Source organism: Staurois parvus, unplaced genomic scaffold, assembly GCF_062004578.1.
Source record: "Staurois parvus isolate SC_StPar_1 unplaced genomic scaffold, SC_StPar_1.0 ptg001252l, whole genome shotgun sequence".
Lineage (NCBI taxonomy): Eukaryota > Metazoa > Chordata > Amphibia > Anura > Ranidae > Staurois > Staurois parvus.
Window position 1 is genome coordinate 1710580 of NW_028319048.1, and position 21474 is coordinate 1732053.

The 21474-nt window shown below is 45.6% G+C and overlaps 1 protein-coding gene across 1 annotated transcript in view; it reads left to right on the forward strand.

Moving 5' to 3' along the window:
• Positions 1-21474, forward strand: part of LOC149437865 (uncharacterized) — a 69899-nt gene that overhangs the window by 34344 nt on the left and 14081 nt on the right. The window contains exons 6-7 of the mRNA XM_089660548.1: positions 21092-21163; positions 21249-21261. Of these exons, the coding sequence (XP_089516674.1) occupies positions 21092-21163; positions 21249-21261 (85 nt within the window). The remainder of the gene's footprint in view (positions 1-21091; positions 21164-21248; positions 21262-21474) is intronic.

The following is a 21474-nucleotide window of genomic DNA, read 5'->3' on the forward strand; positions in this document are numbered from 1 at the left end:
AACAAGCAGAGAAATCGATCTGTAAAATTCGATCTAAAAAGTTCGATCCCACATTATGTTATCAAATGTTCGTTTAGTTCATCAATATGATATAAAAGTGGGCACAGCTATGAGGAATCCAAAAATGGCGAAAATGCGCACTCACCGACCGCGCATAGGAAATGCGCATGTGTGTATTAAATCCCACAGACACCGATCTCCCTCTGGAAGGAATGTCATCAAACGATAGTCTGCTGGGCTCACAAGACCTCCTCAGGATCAGGATAGATCAGCCGGATAAGAATCCCTCCAAGTGAAGGCTTCCCTCCTCTGGATGTAGTATGGAATTGGAAGCTGTGTCTGCTGACCCCTCAAAGAGGGGCAAAAAGTGGAAGAGTACCCATAGTGTAGTATGTCACAAAAACTTTATTAACAACAAGCTTAGTGCAGAGTAGATCTGTGCAGGTGCTGGCAAATGCCAGGAATAAAATGCAGGGAAACAGAGGGTTGCATTTTATTCCTGGCATTTGCCAGCACCTGCACAGATCTACGCTGCACTAAGCTTGTTGTTAATAAAGTTTTTGTGACATACTACACTATGGGTACTCTTCCACTTTTTGCCCCTCTTTGAGGGGTCAGCAGACACAGCTTCCAATTCCATACTACATCCAGAGGAGGGAAGCCTTCACTTGGAGGGATTCTTATCCGGCTGATCTATCCTGATCCTGAGGAGGTCTTGTGAGCCCAGCAGACTATCGTTTGATGACATTCCTTCCAGAGGGAGATCGGTGTCTGTGGGATTTAATACACACATGCGCATTTCCTATGCGCGGTCGGTGAGTGCGCATTTTCGCCATTTTTGGATTCCTCATAGCTGTGCCCACTTTTATATCATATTGATGAACTAAACGAACATTTGATAACATAATGTGGGATCGAACTTTTTAGATCGAATTTTACAGATCGATTTCTCTGCTTGTTGATTTTAGCGCTGCACTTTATCCATTATTAGGAAACGTAAAAATGCACGTGGTAGGAAATGTTTCATGTGGAAATAGAACGATCCTGTTCATAAACATTTGTTCATTTAAGTGATTATATATGGTATAAGAAAACAAAGAAAGGTTTATGTGTAGAATATGCAAAACTACATTTATTGGTAGAATATATACAGCATATATATATATATATTTTTTTTATCCACTACAACCCCATTGACTAATGAACTTATAATATAAATGTAAATATACTTCAAAACATACAGACAGTGGCACCTTCCTCTACTTAGGCTGTTAGTTGCTGACTTCACTGTAGCCAGTGGAGCATGGATCTATTGTTTTTGTCTAGTCAGGGCTTTCTGAGCTGGGTGTTTGATTTTTCCCTCCTGCTTCTTGGAGAAGCTTCCAGAACATAGGGCAGGGGGAGTCAGATACGCAGTTATGAATATTTATAATTCCTCAGCCAATCCCTGGAAAAGGGGCATCCAACAGATGGCTGGGGGGTCAATAAATGTTTGGGAGGCCTTTCCAGAGGAGCCTTTCTCTGCTAGGAAGGGTTCCTGTTCTCCTGGGGCTGCTATCCTTGGAGGCAGCTATACTGAGACAAGAACTGCAGTTTGAGCCTTAGCAGGAGTTGTGCTGATGACCTGGAGAAGATTTCTAAAGAGTTTTTCTGGAAGACATTGTTCTGAAGCCCTGGTCTGCAGAAGGATCTTTTATTTTGCTCACAGAGGAACTTCCTGTGAAAGCTGGGTGGCAGCCAGATCCAGGGACATTGTGAGTAAGGCCTACTGTGAGACTTTCATGTGTGTCTGCAGCTAGAAGGGTTTGTGCTAAAGGATTACCTGTGATCGTTTTGGAATATCCTGGACCCCTAAACTCCTCCCATTCCAAGTTTTTCATCAAAACTCTACAAAGACATCCCCAAGACTGAGTCTGTATTGTTGGTGTGCATGGACCTATGTCAGTGGCTGGCAGATTCTGCACTGGGCAGGGAGTCCAATAGTCTTGGTAACAGACAAATCACGATACTGAATGTGGGGTCCGGGGAGAGTGGATATAGTGAATGCGGGGTCCGGGGAGAGCGGATATAGTGAATGCAGGGTCCGGGGAGAGTGGATATAGTGAATGCGGGGTCCGGGGAGAGCAGATATAGTGAATGCGGGGTTCAGGGAGAGCGGATATAGTGTATGTAGGGTCCGGGAAGAGCAGATATAGTGAATGCAGGGTCCGGGGAGAGCGGATATAGTGAATGCGGGGTCCAGAGAGACCGGATATAGTGAATGCGGGGTCCAGGGAGAGGGGATATAGTGAATGCGGGGTCCAGGGAGAGCGGATATAGTGAAAGCGGGGTCCGGGGAGAGCGGACATAGTGAATGCAGGGTCCGGGGTGACGGGGAAACCCAAAACTCATGGGTTTCAGTAACATTTTGACTGCTGAAGCCAGATTGTAAAGTAGATGTTTATTATACAAGCATGTAGCTAGACCTCCATGCAGGGAGAGCAGAACATTACATGGTGTTGGATTCAAAGAAATGCTCTATCTTACTAAGGTTTTCTAATACAATTTATATGCTCTACAGTGGGTGGTAACTAGCTATCTGATCTTTCTTTGAAGAGTCATCTGTATCTTTGGTGTAACTCATTGAGATGCGAATAGTTATCCATATGTTATTGTTACTTCCAGTGTCCTTTGTTGTTTAACAGATCTTCAAAGGCTGTGACAATAGTCTTGTAGACAATAGGTGGTGTGAACTGGAAGTAGAAAATGTTGAGCCAGCAGGAGAGAACATGAGGTGTGAAACTGTTGTTTCTCATACAGAAACAAGGAAATAAAATAAATAGGTTGTTAGGCCATCTAATTCAATAAATGGCTGCTCCATTTTCCCTTACAATCCCTCCTCTTGGACATCATATTGTCCAAACAATTATCCCTTCCTAAAAAGAAATTTGAGAAACATGTTTGCTTTACAATTCCTCCCTTAAATTCTCATACATCTCACTTTGTTTGCCTAATATTTCTTTCTAGTCCATATTTCTCCTGATTTATACATCCAATTTACTTCTGCAGAAAAATCTAATTTTGCTTCACAAAGGCTAAAAAATGCAAAACATTAAACAAAATTAAAAATCAAAAAGTCTAAAAAAACTGTGTGTTGGGCTAACTGTTTATGAACGCCAAGTCTGTAGTTGATTCCTCCAATGTATCCTTGACAGCTAGTCCTTCATAAGACTGTACTGCAACACCTAAGAACTCGTACAATGTTCATACATAATATTTTCTTCAGGACCATCGCAGTCCACATGACAAGAAACTTCTGGTAGGTGTGCAGATCTGCTGCAACTATAGCAAATTGAGCTTTGACTTCTATTCATGGACAGCTGAAATGATAAGTGGAAATGTTCTTCAGATACTCAAAAGTTTTGAAACCACTTTTCTCCATCACTGTTGTTTGTGGCTGATGTCAAGAAGTCCAGGAATAAGGGAGGATATTTTTGAAGATGGCGTCATTCAGATTGCTAGTCCAACATTAGGTATTTAACAAAAATGCCCATGAAGCCATGGCGTTTTTATTTTTCTGCCGAAGTAAATCTGTGTTATAGAGACAATAAGACCTAGAAGAAAAGAAATACATCTTAATACGAGGAGAAACCATTCTCACTTTGTATAATGTGTTGCTCAGTCGTCATCCAAACTTAACTACACTATTCAGAATTCAATCATGAACAATCGGCCATCTTAAAAAGGGCCTATCATGTATGGCTGGGATCAGTGACCTTACAGTTGACCAGGAACATGTAAGCACAGAGACAGGAGACTTGGAGAGCACAGAATACAGGACTTGGCAGGAGGACAGTTTAGCACTGGGGTACTGGTCTTAAAGTCAAGCAGGACACAAAATGCTAGTAAGAAACACTTGTAGCACTGGGGATCAGAGCTCACAGGGAATGCAGGCACACAGGATACAGCTGATATATCAAGGAGTCTAAGAACGGAAGGATACCCAACAGTATCATCTGGGGAGAACACAGCATGTCCGCACATGTAACAAGGGCGAGGGCCCTTGTAAGGGCCGAGGCGCAGAGTCTAAGGAACTGCCTTGTCTTCTCCAGAGCTCTTGAAGGTAGAGATGGGTTTGCTGCAGACAGTCCCCAGGTTGCGGTCCTCGTACTCACCCAGGCAGGAAGCTACTGGGAATTACTAACTGATAAATAAGAACCCCTTGCAGTGATGAGGCACAGGGATCACTGGACAGTTGGGAGCTCAGTTCAAGCTGACATGCATAGAAACACACAGACACTGGGAACAGAAAACTAGGAGTAGGTAGTAAAGAAAGCAAACAAACAGGAGTCTCTAAGAGCAGATAGAGATGTACGGTGACACCAAACAGGAAACAGGATTGAAACACATTCGGAGACACAGAGACAATCTGCTAGGACCTTTAAGGTGTAAAGCCTGAGGCAATGAGCCACATTAGAATGAGAAGAGATGGCCTGGCTGGGTTCATTAAATCATCAGCAGGAGGTTAAGCAGCCTTAAACACAAGTCTTGTGGGACAATAGGCAACAGCAGAACCTTATAATTTAAAGTCATGGAACTACATGTACCAGCATACCCCTGCTGCTCTTTGGAAATAGAGGAGACAGATCTGAAGAAAAGCTGAAGACCCTGACATAGCTTTAATTTAAAATCTTGACAATATCTAACTGAGCTTAACAATCAATATAGTAACACTAACATACATGAATTATATTTCTTAGGATATTATAGGTGTTAAAATAGAGAAACAATTATTCAACTTAATAGTCAAACTTTCACAATAATATAAAAACTTTATAAGATAGAAAATGCTCAGTTCTATTGTCACTGGTATCAGGGGATTTCTGGCTTTGTCTGGTTCGTTTGGGGACCTCCCTTAGAGTGTTGAACTCGTTAATACCAGAGCCCATACATGTTAGATCAGAACACACAACAAAGAAGATCTAACACCCAATAAATAGGCAACTAGGAACTTCCAAAGAAGGTACAAACTTAACCAACTACACCAATATCAGCTAATGGGGGTGAAACATTTAAGTATTTACAAAAGAAAACAGACTAATAAAACAAGGAAGAAAACAATTTGGAATACTTCCATTGGTTGATTTATTTTTTTTATGAAGGCTGTGATCTTCCGTTCTGAAAGCCTGAAAGAAGTCCAAGGCATTGATCTAATCTGATGAATAAGCATCAATTACATTTAGTAACAAACATGACACTTTCCTCCTAATAAACCAATGGTTAAAGATCTAACAACAAAACGTACAGTACATACTTTTAAAATTTTCTCTTAGTTGTTCTAACAGTGCACTTTTCTAATACCAAAAATTATTGACGTCAAATTAATTATTACCACGTGGATTTTGTTTATGGTATACCATTAAGAAAAAAATTATTATTATTATACACCATGGTTAAAAATGAGCAGCTCAATGTAAACCTTTTAGTAAGCTACCATTTGTGTGCAAGAGTTATACTTCACCATACTGAACACACTGGAAACTTCCAAAACTGTATCTTCTAAAAAACAAACACAAGATAGTGAATACACATAACAATTCACTATTAACATCTGATTTCCTTTTAGAGTTCACTTGGCTCAGTAAATTTGCATGACCACACAGCTGTTCTCATTCACAAACCATGCAATTAACCTGTGTTAAAGAAAAAGGGGGGTCAGCACTCGGTGGGCTGTCAGCACCTTAAACATATGAGACAGCACTCCTGATTTTTAAACTTTAAATAAGATCAGTGAAAATGCTTTTTACATGTCACTAATTCTTTTAATATTCCCCTTGACTTTTTATCAATTTTAATAACGGCAATGGGTGTGGCTTAAATGTCCAAACCAATTTTACATGTTTTTTGTTTTGTTTTTCCTACATTAAATTTATCACATTCCTAAATTGGAAAGTGCAAAACTTCTGCATATTACACTTATAGCTTTACGATTTTAAGTGATTAGTTACCCCAATCATGTCTCAATTTGTTTAAACTTCTAAAAGTCAAAAATCAAAATTTAGTAATTTTAAGATCAAAATGTGTTTATCTTCTAGATGTTGCCATGACCAACATGGTATTGACTCGTTACCTTTACTTGCAACATCACATCACCTTAAAACATAAGTAACAAACACAAAACAAATCATTATGCCACTGATATTGAATCAGTATTGTCAAATATTTTGCTGACACGACACTTTAGGCACATTAATACAGTCAACCCAGACAATACAACATACAATCCATGGATCTCACACATCTTATCACAACAACATACTCTCACAATTCGCTTGCTTAAATTCTAGACAAAAATATGAGCACATTTCTCTAATAAGGCTGCATTCTCTCTTATTTTTTTATTTTTTCTGGACTGTACCTCAAATCTATATATAGATCTCATTATTTCCCCTTTTTTTTTTTTTTTTTTTTTACATTCTTTCAAGAGTTTAAGGTGAAATTTCCCTTCTAGGGGTACTAAACCCCTGTGTGCCTTGGTTCCATTCCTTGAGGGATTCAGCCACTCCTGTTCCAAAGTTATATATCATGTACTTTGGCAATCCAGGAGGAGCTCCCAGTGGTATCACACAGATACCCATTTGGGGTGTACACGGTGGTACAATTCCCCATCTCACACGGTGGTGAGACTTCCTCAAGAATTAATCTATTACTAGGCCCCCACGATCAAATGCAAGATACGATATACCTAGATAATGTCAGAATTCATCTATTACTAGGCCCCCACGATCATATGCAAAGATACGATATACCTAGATAATAGCAGGAACCGTATATCTGGCCCCCAATCCTGGCCAAGGATATATACCAGACTATACTATGCATAAATCAGCCACACAGACCGAACAGGGACACCTCAGTCACATAGGCTGAGGGGATTCGGTTATACAGAGTAAAACAATTCAGGAATGTAAAAAAAAAAATAAAAAATACTTCTTTCTACAAAAAGAGAGACAGTCCACTTATATGTAAAACACATGGCAGCGCATAAAGAGATCAATACAGTACAACCAAAGCAACCAAAATTTCAATAGGAAAAGATTATAGAACTTTTTAGAGAAAGTATAGTATCGGATAGCTTTGTTTCCCTAAAAAGTCTTTCACATCAGTTTATAGACACTGCTGTAGAATAGAAAAGACAGTTCCTCTACTTATGGTGTGACTTTATGGAGAGCCACGCAGAAGAGAAAAAAAGAAGAAAGCTTCATCAATCAAAACTGGTACTAATGTTTCAACCAGTGCTGTTTTTTTAAGCAGCCTGTCACCCATGGCAATGGACCACGTGGCCCCACCACACTTAGTACCTTATCAGTCATACCTCAAGATATTTTGAGTCAGAAGACCCGATCCCTGACCTGCCCAGTCGCCCGGTAACAGGAACTGCAGAGATCCTACCTAACCACACATTGCACCTGAAATAGGGCAAATCATTCAGCAGAACACATTCATGCAAAAGGACAGTAATAAGTAACAGATAGTATGGAAAGTAAAAAGAAAAGAAAAAAATTCAACAGTCAAGGTTCTTGGAAAGGGTACTTTTCCACAACATCGACTTTACATACAAAGGCCCAGCACAAGGGGAATCATAGTAAGCAGAAAGTTAGCTTACCAATGCCAGCAGAGATGACTTCCCAGGTTGTGCTGTCCTTCTGTGTCTAAACGATGTCTGTAGAGTTTCCCTTTCCGGCTCGAAGGACCAAATTGACGGGGAAACCCAAAACTCATGGGTTTCAGTAACATTTTGACTGCTGAAGCCAGATTGTAAAGTAGATGTTTATTATACAAGCATGTAGCTAGACCTCCATGCAGGGAGAGCAGAACATTACATGGTGTTGGATTCAAAGAAATGCTCTATCTTACTAAGGTTTTCTAATACAATTTATATGCTCTACAGTGGGTGGTAACTAGCTATCTGATCTTTCTTTGAAGAGTCATCTGTATCTTTGGTGTAACTCATTGAGATGCGAATAGTTATCCATATGTTATTGTTACTTCCAGTGTCCTTTGTTGTTTAACAGATCTTCAAAGGCTGTGACAATAGTCTTGTAGACAATAGGTGGTGTGAACTGGAAGTAGAAAATGTTGAGCCAGCAGGAGAGAACATGAGGTGTGAAACTGTTGTTTCTCATACAGAAACAAGGAAATAAAATAAATAGGTTGTTAGGCCATCTAATTCAATAAATGGCTGCTCCATTTTCCCTTACAGGGGAGAGCGGATATAGTGAATTCAGAGTCAGAAGAGACCGGATATAGTGAATGCAGGGTCCAGGGAGAGGGGATATAGTCCGGGGTTTAGTAACACTTTAAGCAACATGACTAAAAGGTAGCACATAAATAGCAGAAAATTACAAACAAACACTTGTAGGAAATTTCCATTCAACTTAGAAAGTAGCTTCTCACCAAGCAGTGACTTGGCTGGTAACTCAATCACATGAGCTGCCTGGATTGCTGACATCATAGAGGTTCCAATAGTAGGTGTGTGTCAGGAATGGACTCAGCACTGGTGGTGGGACTCACCTGCCGTGTGGGCTGCAGTACCAGGGCTGACCAGCGGGTGCTCTCAGCAGCCAGAAGCTCACTCCTGTAATCAGCCAACACCTGAAGCTGATTGCAGGAAGTGTATTTAAGGAATGACCAGGCCTGTGATCAGGGCCTTGGTGTATGTTTCCCATGAGCCCCTGTACCTGGTATCCTGTGTTCCTGCCTCGTTGCTGACCCTGCTTTGATCCTGACCTTTGCTGACCGTCTCCTGTTGAATCCCTGGCTTGCCTGACCATCCTTCTGCCTGATCCTCAGTACCGCGCTGCCCGCTACCTGCTGAACCTGGCTTGTGACCCCGACCATTCTCTGCTTGCTCCTCCTGTACCACGCTGCCCGCATGATACCGACCCGGCCTGTCTGATTACACTTACTTCACCCAACGATCCATCCATCCCGCACGGATCACCTTTAGTAAGTCTGCCTGCCTCTTCCCATCATACTCCGTTCCTGCACTCCCCTGCCAGTACTCTCTACCAAAGCCGGACGCACTCAGGAGTATACCCGGGATCAGCTTCTAGAATGCATACGGATCGCTCATTTTCTAGTGGATCAGGGCACAGAGTTCTCTGAGGTGCAACCTTTGATTCAGGTTTGTGTAGAGTTGGCTTCGTCTGGTGCCCCTGAGGGAAGGGATGACTTTTTGCCACCATTTAGTGCAGACCAGGTAGAGTCCCTGGTATGGTTATTAGAGAATGATCCGGAGTGCTTCTTGGAGCGTTATTCTGCATGTTCACCACAGGTATTAAGGGATTGTATAAACGCAGTGCAGTCTTTGGTCAGACAGGCTTTGTGTAAGCTGAGCTTTGTTCAGCCAGTACTGCAGACATGGTCGGATCTGTTACATCCAGCCTCAGTCAGCTTGCAACAACCCAGTCCTGCTTCTAACCATTCCTCTGCTCAAGGCACTCTTCCTGCATTCCCACAGCACCCCCAGTGACAGCCCAGTATACTCTGCTAACTACCACATGTCAGTCCTCTGCTCCCACTCGCTGCACCTATCCTGCCTTATACCCTGTAAAGAAGCCCTCTGTAGCAACTGCTCCCTCCTTTGTTCCATCCTCCGGCTCTTCCCTGTCCTCAGCTGCTCCATCTGTTTACAGACCTGCATTCACTTACAGTGCTCCAGTAAACCCAAGAAGAAGTGAAAATTCTTTCCAACCAGTACCATCCTGCTAGTATCCAAACCAGTCAGCCTGACGTCTGAGGACCCGCCTTCCATTGCCCAGCCTGATGCCCTGATGCCCGATGACCCGATCCGGCCTGATGACCCGATCCAGCCAGACGACCCAGTGCCCGCGGTTCTGCCAAATGACTCGGTGCCCGATGACTCCGTGCCCGGTGACTCGGTGGCCGCCATCGTGCCCGGTGACTCGGTGGCCGCCAACGTGCCCGGTGACTCGGTGGCCGCCGACTTGCCCAGTGACTCGGTGCCCGCTGTCATGCCAGATGACTCGGTGCCCGCTGTCGAGCTTGGTGACCTGGTGCCCGCGGTTCTACTAGATGACTCAGTGCCCGCTGTCGGGCCAGATGACTCGGTGCCCACTGTTGGGCCAGATGACTCGGTGCCCACTGTCGGGCCAGATGACTCAGTGCCCGCTGTCGTGCCAGATGACTCGGTGCCCGATGTCGAGCTAGATGACTCGGTGCCCGTGACGTGCCCACTGTCATGCCAGATGACTCGGTGCCCGCTGTCGAGCTTGGTGACCGGGTGCCCGCGGTTCTGCTAGATGGCTCGGTGCCCGCTGACTTGCCCGGTGACTTGGTGCCCGCTGACTTGCCTGGTGACTCGGTGCCCACTGACTTGCCTGATGACTCGGTGCCCGCTGTCGTGCCAAATGACTCGGTGCCCGCTGTCGTGCCTCTGCACGCTGCGCAGCCTGATGTGCCAGCCCCTGATGTCCAGCTAAACTGGCCAATAACTGATTCCCAGCCTACTCCTGGAAATCCTGTGTCCAGCGAACTGCCTTCCTGGGTTCCCCTACATAAAGAGAAGTCTGCCAGCAGGAAACCCAGCCAGCCGGTTGGCTCCGGCAGTAAGATATCCAGCCAGTTACCTGACCCGGGTGGTGGAACATTTTGCCCACTAAGGACTGTTTGGAGCATCCTGAGGCCCCTCCTTGAGGGGGGGGTACTATCAGGAATGGACTCAGCACTGGTGGTGGGACTCACCTGCCGTGTGGGCTGCAGTACCAGGGCTGACCAGCGGGTGCTCTCAGCAGCCAGAAGCTCACTCCTGCAGTCAGCCAACACCTGAAGCTGATTGCAGGAAGTGTATTTAAGGAATGACCAGGCCTGTGATCAGGGCCTTGGTGTATGTTTCCCATGAGCCCCTGTACCTGGTAACCTGTGTTCCTGCCTCGTTGCTGACCCTGCTTTGATCCTGACCTTTGCTGACCGTCTCCTGTTGAACCCCTGGCTTGCCTGACCATCCTTCTGCCTGATCCTCGGTACCGCGCTGCCCGCTACCTGCTGAACCTGGCTTGTGACCCCGACCATTCTCTGCTTGCTCCTCCTGTACCACGCTGCCCGCATGATACCGACCCGGTCTGTCTGACTACGCTTACTTCACCTGACGATCCATCCATCCATCCCGCATGGATCACCTTTAGTAAGTCTGCCTGCCTCTTCCCATCATACTCCGTTCCTGCACTCCCCTGCCAGTACTCTCTACCACAGCCGGACGCACTCAGGGGTCGTGACCTGGTTCCAGTCTGCACCAAGTCCATCCCCACCATCAGGTGCCCTGGTGAATAGCAGGCTGGGACTTAGACCCCGCGCCCTGAGGAAATCCGTGCTGTGGGCTGCTAGAGACACTGCCAGGCGGCACCTGACAGTACCTTATGGCCTGCCTGACCATTCCACCTCTCCAGCCTGACTACGCCTGTGTTCCTGAAGCCTGCTACTTCCCTGTGTCAGTCCACACATTTCTGGTCATACCCGGATCCCTAACAGTGTGGCTCCAGATGGACATACCTTCATCCTATACCCCTGAAGATCGCACAAAACGGCGTTGGGTTTGAGGTGTATTGCCGAAGTTCGTGCCGCCATTCCTTGTTGGTCTGTGGCCTCCTGTGTAACTTTTGTACAGAGGCATGTGTACATATATACAGTATATATATGTATTTTATTTTTTTTTTTTAAACCATTTTTTTATTGAAATGTCGCACTCATTTTCGATTTCCATTAAAGTGACTACACTGCGAGGAATGTTTCAGTTTAATCAGTGTATCCTTGTTGATGTGAGTGTATTTGATCCCGGGAAAGCTGGAGATGTGAACAGATGCCCCATTCCTGGCTTCAGAGTGTATGTTATCCTGGACCTTGGGAGGGAGAGAGAGACTTTCTATGTTTTAGGCACTCATTCCTGTCCTATAATTAGACAGCAAGTTGTTCTGGTGAGTCTGCATTTTATGTAAAGGTGGAGGCCACACTATGGAGTGTTTATATATCACATGGTGAACACTTTAATTATTTGAACACTGAGACTTTTTTTTTGCCGCAATCATTGGCTGGCATAATGAACATGGATGCACTTTTTCCTTTTTGATTGATTTGAGAGGGTCCGGAGTGATTTGTCTGTATTCTTTGTAGTTACTGTAGCACTGCAATTTACTATGTGATTTAAACCCTTCATCCTTGCCTGATGTAGAATTAGTCTAGAAAGCCTGGAAAGGCCGTCTCAGTGATGCTGCAGAGACTTGGCAAGGTGTTACTGGACCAATCCCCAGTCTCTGGTACAGAGGTAGTGTTGAGTGTTCTTAGTTCAGGATCTGGCAATGAAGAAAATACTTTGGGGACGCAGGTCAGAGTATAAGATTCACATGTATTACTTGTTCAGTTCTAAGCTCTAAAAAGCAAGATAAAGAATACAACGAAGTCCAGTCTTAGGAGCTTGAACTTACGATTATCTCAAAAGGAGATACTGTAAGTTCATAGGGTTGGGGGCCTATAGATATTAGTGGCAAACTCGGGGCTTCATCTCATTTTAGACTTGACTGCTCAGGAAACTTTGCTTTTTTCATTTTTCAAACTTAATTTGTAATGCTCAACATGACCCTTTGCTGTTGGGTGAACATCAGTTTAAAGCTGCTAATGTCTGCACAAATCATCCATTATCAGCTGCACTACCTGAAACTACAAACTATTTCTGACAGCAAATTCCAGGTAGTAGTTGGGCTGTTACTTTTCCAACTAGTCATGCATCTATTCATCTACGGACAGGGGTTTCCTCCACTGGGACTGGTGGATTGGGACTGACACTCAATGGCTGCGGGTAGAACTTGCTGCAGGGCTTGTAGTGGAAAGGTATGCTGATAGGGAAGCTTCAGTCCCTCTCACAGTGAATATTTCTCTGAATTCTCGTTAACTTTTTTTGCTAAATTAATCTGGTTGCTAAGAATGAGTTTGGGGCACTCTTCACCTCTGCTGTTGTATGGGATAAGCAGTAACATGATCTATGGCTGAAGTTTTGATAAGTGGCCCCAGGCATCTGGAGGCAGCCACATATTAGACTTACCTTTGCCCTGTGAATTGTGATCACCTTATTTAATGCCTTCAGGTACACTCAGTGTCAGTTACATCCATTAGTATACAAGTAGGTGACACTATGATATGCAGCAGATCAATACTCAGCAAATTGAAGGCCCTCCATAGCCAGCAGTTGGACTGCAGCTATTTGCACACACTTGTAGGCAGGCTGAGGTTCCAGCTGGCTATTTACACTGGCCAGTCAGGAAGCGTTAAGTATGTTCCCAGGTTTTCTGTATGGTGGGTTTTGCTGGGTATGGCCCAGGTATGATATAAATAGGAAAATGAGGGTCCGCACCCAGGAGATAAAGTCTAAGCCAAAAAAAAAGGGGAAAAGAACAAGGGATTGCCAAAGTCAAATGGGGCCCAGAGATGCAGGGAATGGAATGCTGCCATGCTGTCATCAGAGTCTGGAGGACCAGAGAATTGCTGAAATCAAAGTTTAACCCCACTATGGATTCATCAAATTATGGATTTAATCTAAGCAGGTATGCTGGGGCAGCCACAAGCCTCTAGCTAGGGACTAGGGATGCTAGGGGAATGTCTGAACTTTATTATGAACTCTTACTTGTGATTGCCATCATGTTATTGTATTCTTTAAATAAAGCTTTTGAAACTTTGCCCTTGCCTGGTCTGATGTTACTAAAGGGGTGCAATGTAATTAACCGGCACATATTGTCTACAGCTCGGGTCACTAAACACATTGGGGTATGAAGACGTCACTACAAGAGTTAATACAGCATGCAGATGCAGTGGTGACCAAGGGTAATAAAGGGTTCACATGAAGTCTGTCATTAAGTGTGTAGATGTGTCAGGTGAGATAACCATTGGCAGTGAGTGAGATGTTCAGCAGCGATCTGTCTCCCATAGCAACAGGAGCAGATCTGTACCACCGGGGCCCACATCCTGTACACAGGTATAGAAGACAAAGAGTTAAGTGAAGTGCACACACCCCATACCATTCCTGGGAGTGAGATAGTGGTGATACACTAGACCGCTGGAGGGGACATTGGCTCTGCATGTCCCTCTAAGTGTTGGTGTATATTACATCAAGAGAGTTTACTGGAGTTCATTCATGTTTGTCATCTACTGGGTCATGAGTATGGTTTAAGTGTCCACCCCCATGATGGGATTCGCGCTGGCCTCTTGCCTTTGAAGTCCCTGGGAGGACTTACATGCCTGTTTTTATTCGCTGTTTGTGAGTACCATTCTTTTACTAAATAAATTTGGTTACTGAGGTAATGCGCAAGGTTGGTGCCCTTCTTCTTGTTTTACTTCACAGTTCTGTTCGGGCTTCCCCAGCCTTGGTTTGGAGCTGCACGACCTTGTATGCCCCGGTGGTTGTTTTGCTGGGATTTGATCTACTCACCACCGGCCTGGGTCCCGGAGCGCAGGAGAAATTGCATTTAGTCCATTAAGTAAAAGTACCCCATGTGTAAAGTAGTGACCCTGCCTAGCACAGCCCAGAAGAACCCCCCTCAAGGAAGTCCTCTCATGATGTTTGCCTCATGGTAAATATGCCCCTGGGAGCATGGAGGATGTGATGGCTTCTTCCGAGAGTGCCATCAAATAGGTTAATGCATTCATGTTTCCACTCTCTCATGTAATGGGTTTAATGGACCGTAGTGGCTATATTATATTTCAATTGAAGGAGATGTATGTAGACTGTACCCATTCTTCAGAGGCAGGGATTCTGCAGAGTGTAAAGTCAGTGCTCATTCCAACAAATTGGCTCTGCCAATCTCATTATTATGATTTCAGTAAGGGTCTTTACTACAGAAGAGGAGGGATTCAAAGTAACCCTAAAACATTAGGTACCACAGACAGCCAGGATTTGAGGGCCTTTATGAAAGAGACCTCTCTTCCAACCCGTATGGCTTTACCCAACATTTAAATTGTATTTGCCCTTGTAATCGTCCCAGTTGGGGTGGACAGGCCAGGTGACATACTGTCAGGAATGGACTTGCCAGTAATGGTGGGACTCACCTGCCTTGTGGGCTGCAGTACCAGGGCTGGCCAGCGGGTGCTCTCAGCAATCAGAGACTCAACCCTGTAGTCAGCCAAACACCTGAAGCTGATTACGGAGGTGTATTTAAGGGATGGCCAGACCTGCAGTCTGTGCCTTGGTGTGTGTTTTTCTATGGGCCCCTGTATCTTGTTACCTGCGTTCCTGTTCCTGCCTGACTGACTCGTTGCTGACCCTGCCTGATCCTGACCTCTGCTGACTTCTCCTGTTTGATCCCTGGCTTGTGACCCCGACCATTCTCTGCCTGACCCCCTGTACCTACCTGCCCATTAGTTGCTGTACCCGGCTCGTGACCTGACTACTCTCTGCCTGCTCCTCCTGTTCCTACCTGCCCTATTGTTATTGACCCAGGCCTGCCTGACTACGCTTGCATTGTATGTATTGTTATCTGTGGGTGGTTTGGTTTGGTTCATTTGCACTGTGTTTTATGTTTTAGTATTGCACTGCGTTTGTATTGTTGGTATTAATAAATTATCTTGTTTATCACATATCTGAAGCCTGCGTTTCCCTGCGTCAGTTCACATACCTCTGGTCATACCCCCGGAGCCCTGACATTACACCAAGGCCAATCCTGACCAGAAGTGGCACAGGGAAGCCATCTTGGCTTGTTGCTGGGAAGGATGGATATTGATGAGGTTGTGTATCTCTGCTAGTGTTTGATGACAGAGAATATGCTGATCAGACTCTGAGGGAGTATCCCCGGGATGAACTGCTAGAATGTATACGAATCGCTCATTGCCTAGTAGATCAGGGCACAGAATTCTCTGAGGTGCAGCCATTGATTCAGGTTTGTGCTGAATTGGTTTCATCTGGTACCCCCGAATGCAGGGATGAATTTTTGCCGCCATTTAGTGCCGACCAGGTAGAGTCCCTGGTATGGTTATTAGAGGATGATGTGGATTGCTTCTTGGAGCGTTATTCTGCATGTTCACCACAGATACTAAGAGATTGTATAAACGCAGTGCAGTCTTTGACCAGACAGGCTTTGTGTAAACTCAGCTTTGTTCAACCCATACTTCAGACATGGACAGATTTGTTGCACCCAGCCTCAGTCAGCTTACAACATCATTCCTCCACTCAAGGCACTCTTCCTGCATCCCCGACAGCACCCCCAGTGACTGCCCAGTATACTCTAACTACCACATACCAGTCCTCTGCTCCCACTCGCTGCACCTATCCTTTCTTTAACCCTGTAAAGAAGTCCTCTGTAGCAACTGCTCCCTCCTCTGTTCCATCTTCCAGCTTTTCTCTGTCCTCAGCTGCTCCATTCGTTTGCAGACCTGCGTTTACTTGCAGTGCTCCAGTAGTTAAAACCAGAAAAAAGCGAAAATTCTTTCCAACCAATACCATCCTGCCAGTATCCAAACCGGTGAGCCTGCCGTCTGAGAACCTGCCTTCCGTGGTTCAGCCTGGTGCCTCAGCACCCGCACTTCAGCCTGATGTCTCTACCCAGCCTGATGTCTGTACCCAGCCTGATGAACTGATCCAGCCTGATTATCCTATCACGCCTGATGACCCAGTGCCCGCTGTCGAGCCAGACGATCCAATGCCTGATGACCCAGTACCCGCTGTCATGCCTGGTGACCCGATGCCCGCTGTCGAGCCAGTCAATAAAATGCCTGATGACCCAGTGCCTGCTGTCGTGCCTGGTGACCCGATGCCCGCTGTCGAGCCAGACGATCCAACGCCTGATGACCCGATGCCCGCTGTCGAGCCAGACGATCCAATGCCTGATGACCCAGTGCCCACTGTCATGCCTGGTGACCCGATGCCCGCTGTCGAGCCAGATGATCCAGCGCCAGATGACCCGCTGCCTGCTGTCGAGCCAGATGATCCGGTACCTGATGACCCGGTGCCCGCTGTCGTACCAATTGACTCAGAGGCCACTGTCGTGCCTGGTGACTCGGTGCCCACTGCCTTGCCAGATGACGCGGTGCCCGCTGGCGAGCCGAATGACCTGATGCCTGGTGACCCAGTGCCCGCTGTCATACCTGGTAACCCGATGCCCGCTGTCGAGCCAGACAATCCAATGCCTGATGACCCAGTGCCCGCGGTCATGCCTGGTGACCTGATGCCCGCTGTCGTGCCTGATGATCCGGCGCCCACCGCTCTGCCTGGGGGCCCGGCGCCCGCCACTCTGCCTGGGGGCCCGATGCCTGCCGCTCCGCCCGGGGGCCCGGTGCCTGCCGCTCCGCCCAGGGACCCGCCGCCCCTCCTGGGGGCCCGCTGCTCCGCCTGTGGGCCTTGCACCCGCCGATCCGCCTGGGGGCCCGCCGCCCCGCCTGGGGGCCCTGTGCCCGCCGCTCCTCCTGGGGGCCCTGTGCCTGTCGCTCCGCCTGGGGGCCCGGTGCCTGTCGCTCTGCCTGGGGGCCCGGTGCCTGCCGCCCCGCCTGGGGGCCCTGTGCCTGCCGCTCCTCCTGGGGGCCCTGTGCCTCTGCCCGGAGTCCAGCCCGATGTGCCGCTGCCCGGAGTCCAGCCCGATGTGCCGCTGCCCGGAGTCCAGCCCAATGTGCCAGTCTTTGATATCCCGCCAGTTACCAGACCCGGGCGGTGGAACATTTTGCCCAGCTAGGACTGTTTGGAGCGTCCTGAGGCCACTCCTTGAGGGGGGGGGTACTGTCAGGAATGGACTTGCCAGTAATGGTGGGACTCACCTGCCTTGTGGGCTGCAGTACCAGGGCTGGCCAGCGGGTGCTCTCAGCAATCAGAGACTCAACCCTGTAGTCAGCCAAACACCTGAGGCTGATTACGGAGGTGTATTTAAGGGATGGCCAGACCTGCAGTCTTGCCTTGGTGTGTGTTTATCTATGGGCCCCTGTATCTTGTTACCTGCGTTCCTGTTCCTGTTCCTGCCTGACTGACTCGTTGCTGACCCTGCCTGATCCGGATCTCTGCTTACTTCTCCTGTTTGATCCCTGGCTTGTGACCCCGACCATTCTCTGCCTGACCCCCTGTACCTACCTGCCCGTTAGTTGATTTACCCGGCTCGTGACCTGACTACTCTCTGCCTGCTCCTCCTGTTCCTACCTGCCGGTTGTTATTGACCCGGCCTGCCTGACTACACTTGCATTGTATGTATTGTTATCTGTGGGTTGTTTGGTTTGGTTAGTTTGCACTGTGTTTATGTTTTAGTATTGCACTGCGTTTGTATTGTTAGTGTTAATAAATTATATTGTTTATAACATATCTGAAGCCTGCGTTTCCCTGCGTCAGTTCACATACCTCTGGTCATACCCGGAGCCCTGACACATACATGCTACACTTGTGGCCATTATTGCCATTTTGCTCAGAAATGAGCAGAGAAATGTATGGACTTTATGATTTTCTCCCAGTTGTCTGTTTCTTACTTTGCCATGGCAGTGACAAATTTGACATGTCAGCTGAGGTTGTGGACAGACCTGCATTCTCCACCAACTAATAAGTAAATCATCAACCTCTGCTCATGGTGAAAAGTTTTGAAAGTACATTTAGAAGAGAAAAGTTAAAAAGTAAAAGTAAAGTTTAGAAAGCAGAGAGATTCATGCACATGGCGGTTCTGATATCCAGAACCGCCATGTGCATGAATCTCTCTGCTTTCTAAACTAAAGTAAGTATACCAAGGATTTAAGGGGAGGCTTTTAAGCTTTAATCCTGGACTGTTATCATGTGGGACCCCCAAAGCACAAACTCATTCACTGAGAAATTTCCACCATATCAACAATTTGAAGAGATGTTCATTTCTGTTATTTTGGAACACCTTATCAGTGGGACTGCGACCCCCACAGAGCTAAAAAATAGTTTTTTGCTTCAGATTCGTTCATTACAGTAAGTTAATCATTTTGTTTTGTCATATTCGTTATGTTCAAATGATTTGTTTTCAGAATTTGTTTTGTATATTCGGATTTGTTTCTTATATCCGTTCAATTTAGTTCAAATTCAAAATATTATTTATTTCAGATTCATTGAAATGTGTTACTATTGTGATTTGGAAATGCCGATACATTCAAATAGCCGAATTACAAAAATCTTGAACAAATTTCAATTCGTAATGAAACAAACTGCAAATGTCTAACCCACACGCTGACATGCCTCGCTATAGAATATATGGAGTATAACTGTATCTACAATTTTAGAAAAACAGGACGTTCCAAGAATGGGGAACAACAAAATGTTCTGAACATCTCGCTGCAAAGACATTCTAGCAAACAAACACTTTTTTTTGCAAAGAACCTAACATTAGCATATAAGCACGTTCTATTGTTATTTACTCATTAGATGTCAGGACCAGGATATGACCCCTCAAGATCTGCTGCATCTGGCAGTAGCTCCCCTTGTTCAGCCACCTGGGATGCTGGACAACATCTTGCTTGAATCTTAAGATAATCTTGCCCTTGAACATTGTTTCTTGTGACACAAAAGAACCATCTCTCCAGCGCTCCAAAGGGATCGACACTGGAAAGCAGACAATGGGTGAGAGATTCAGAAGTGCAACTAGCCTTGGAACAGGTCTTGGTGGTGCAGCCCTCCTGTGATTGGGGGATCAAACCGCAAACTAGAAAAAGAAGCACACAGTGGGCTCAAACACCAAGCGCATTATCCAAGGTTTATTTAAAAACATAAAAAAGCGATAACATACTCACAAACATGGAAGCATAAAGGCCTATAAAGCCACTGAGATGACCCAACATGGTAGCAGAGCTCAGAGCTCTGAGGAAGGGGACACGTCCCCGAAACACATCAGCAGGCTAACTTCAAAACCAGTTGGGAACTCTGCTACCACGTTGGGTCATCTCAATGGCTTTATAGGCTTCCATGTTTGTATGTTATCGCTTTTTAATCATTTTTAATAAACCTTGGATAATGCACTTATTGTTTTTTGTGAATCTTGAACTCCTTGCTCCTCCTGTGAACCTCCTATTTAAGACATGCCTTTGCACTTCCTGTTTGCCAGATTATTGAGATAACTCCAGCCAATATCTTGCTCCTTTTACTCATTCTGCCATCCATATCTTTGCTACCACTTGTTAATGATATTTGGCTGGTTCCTTGACTTCGCTTTTGCTTAATCCCAACCTCCAATCATTTTTACTGACCTTGACTTGATCCTCGTCTACACTTCTGTCTAATCTTAACCTTCAGCCACTTGTTACTGACCTTTGGCTTGTTTTCTTTCTACGCTTCTGTGATCCCTAACTGCTACATCTGCATTTGGATCCTGGCTTACTCACCTCCTGGTGGGGCGATCCTGAAGAATAAAACCTGATACTAATATGTAGCAAAACCCATCCCCACCATCAGGAGCTCTGGTGAATTGTGGCTAGTGCTTAGATCTCACACCTCAGGTAAGCCCGTGTCATCTGCCAGGATGATCTGCTCATATATTTATCCTGCTGGTCACTGGGAATCTCTCAACTGCTATGGTTACTGGTGTTTGATTCTGACCTGTAGATATATACTATATTTCCTTTTCATTCTCTCAATGTATGTCAAGACGGGTGTTTGTATTCTCCACCAGGGGCCCATGTGACAGGGTGACAACACAAGAGAGCAATTGGGAGACAGTAACAGAGCTGTGTCACACTATTACAGGAAATAGCTAGACAAGGACATTCATGGCAGGATCACCAGGAATTATTTTAATGTGAGATGCACAGTTGAAACATTTGGAAACTATATTTGGAATAAAATTAACAAGTTAGAGATTTTATCAGTTGAGTTTATATCTACATTAAAATATATCACATTGAATACAAGTCTGTCTATAATTCTATATAACATGCTCATCACAGCCGGGTATGAAGTGATCTGCATCCTTTGGACAATATATATCGATCTGATCGAAGAAAAAGGTTCTTTTTCTTTGAAAATGTTGGTGGATTGAAGAGAGGTAAAGATGTGACGTGCCCTACAGCAGCTAGGGGAAATATCAGGCTGGGGACTGGTTTTTCCACATTTCACCATTCACGATTGTTATTCTTGCAGATCAGAAGAAAGTTTAAAGAACAAAAACCCTTTAATGATCAGCAAACGTGGCAGTCGGAGAGGTGCACACAGGTAAGCCGAAGCGGGAGGGTACAGCGGTTGGGAAGCCATTATGGATGGTAAGCACCGGCTGATTATTTTCATGTTATTGTTGAAGCTCCAGAAGTCTGGTGAGCCCAGATTGTAGTTTAGAGGAACAATGTATTCTTATGTAAATCAGATGAGACGGTAACTACAGTAAGTAGATGGGAAGCCAAGCCAGTAGTAAGTCTACGATGTCTTTTAAGGAAGAGCTTATCATCCGCCCCCCCCCCCCCTACCTGTGTAGCCGGGTTATTCCCCAAAAGTATACTCACAAATCTGGCAATCCAGGGTGTTCCTTA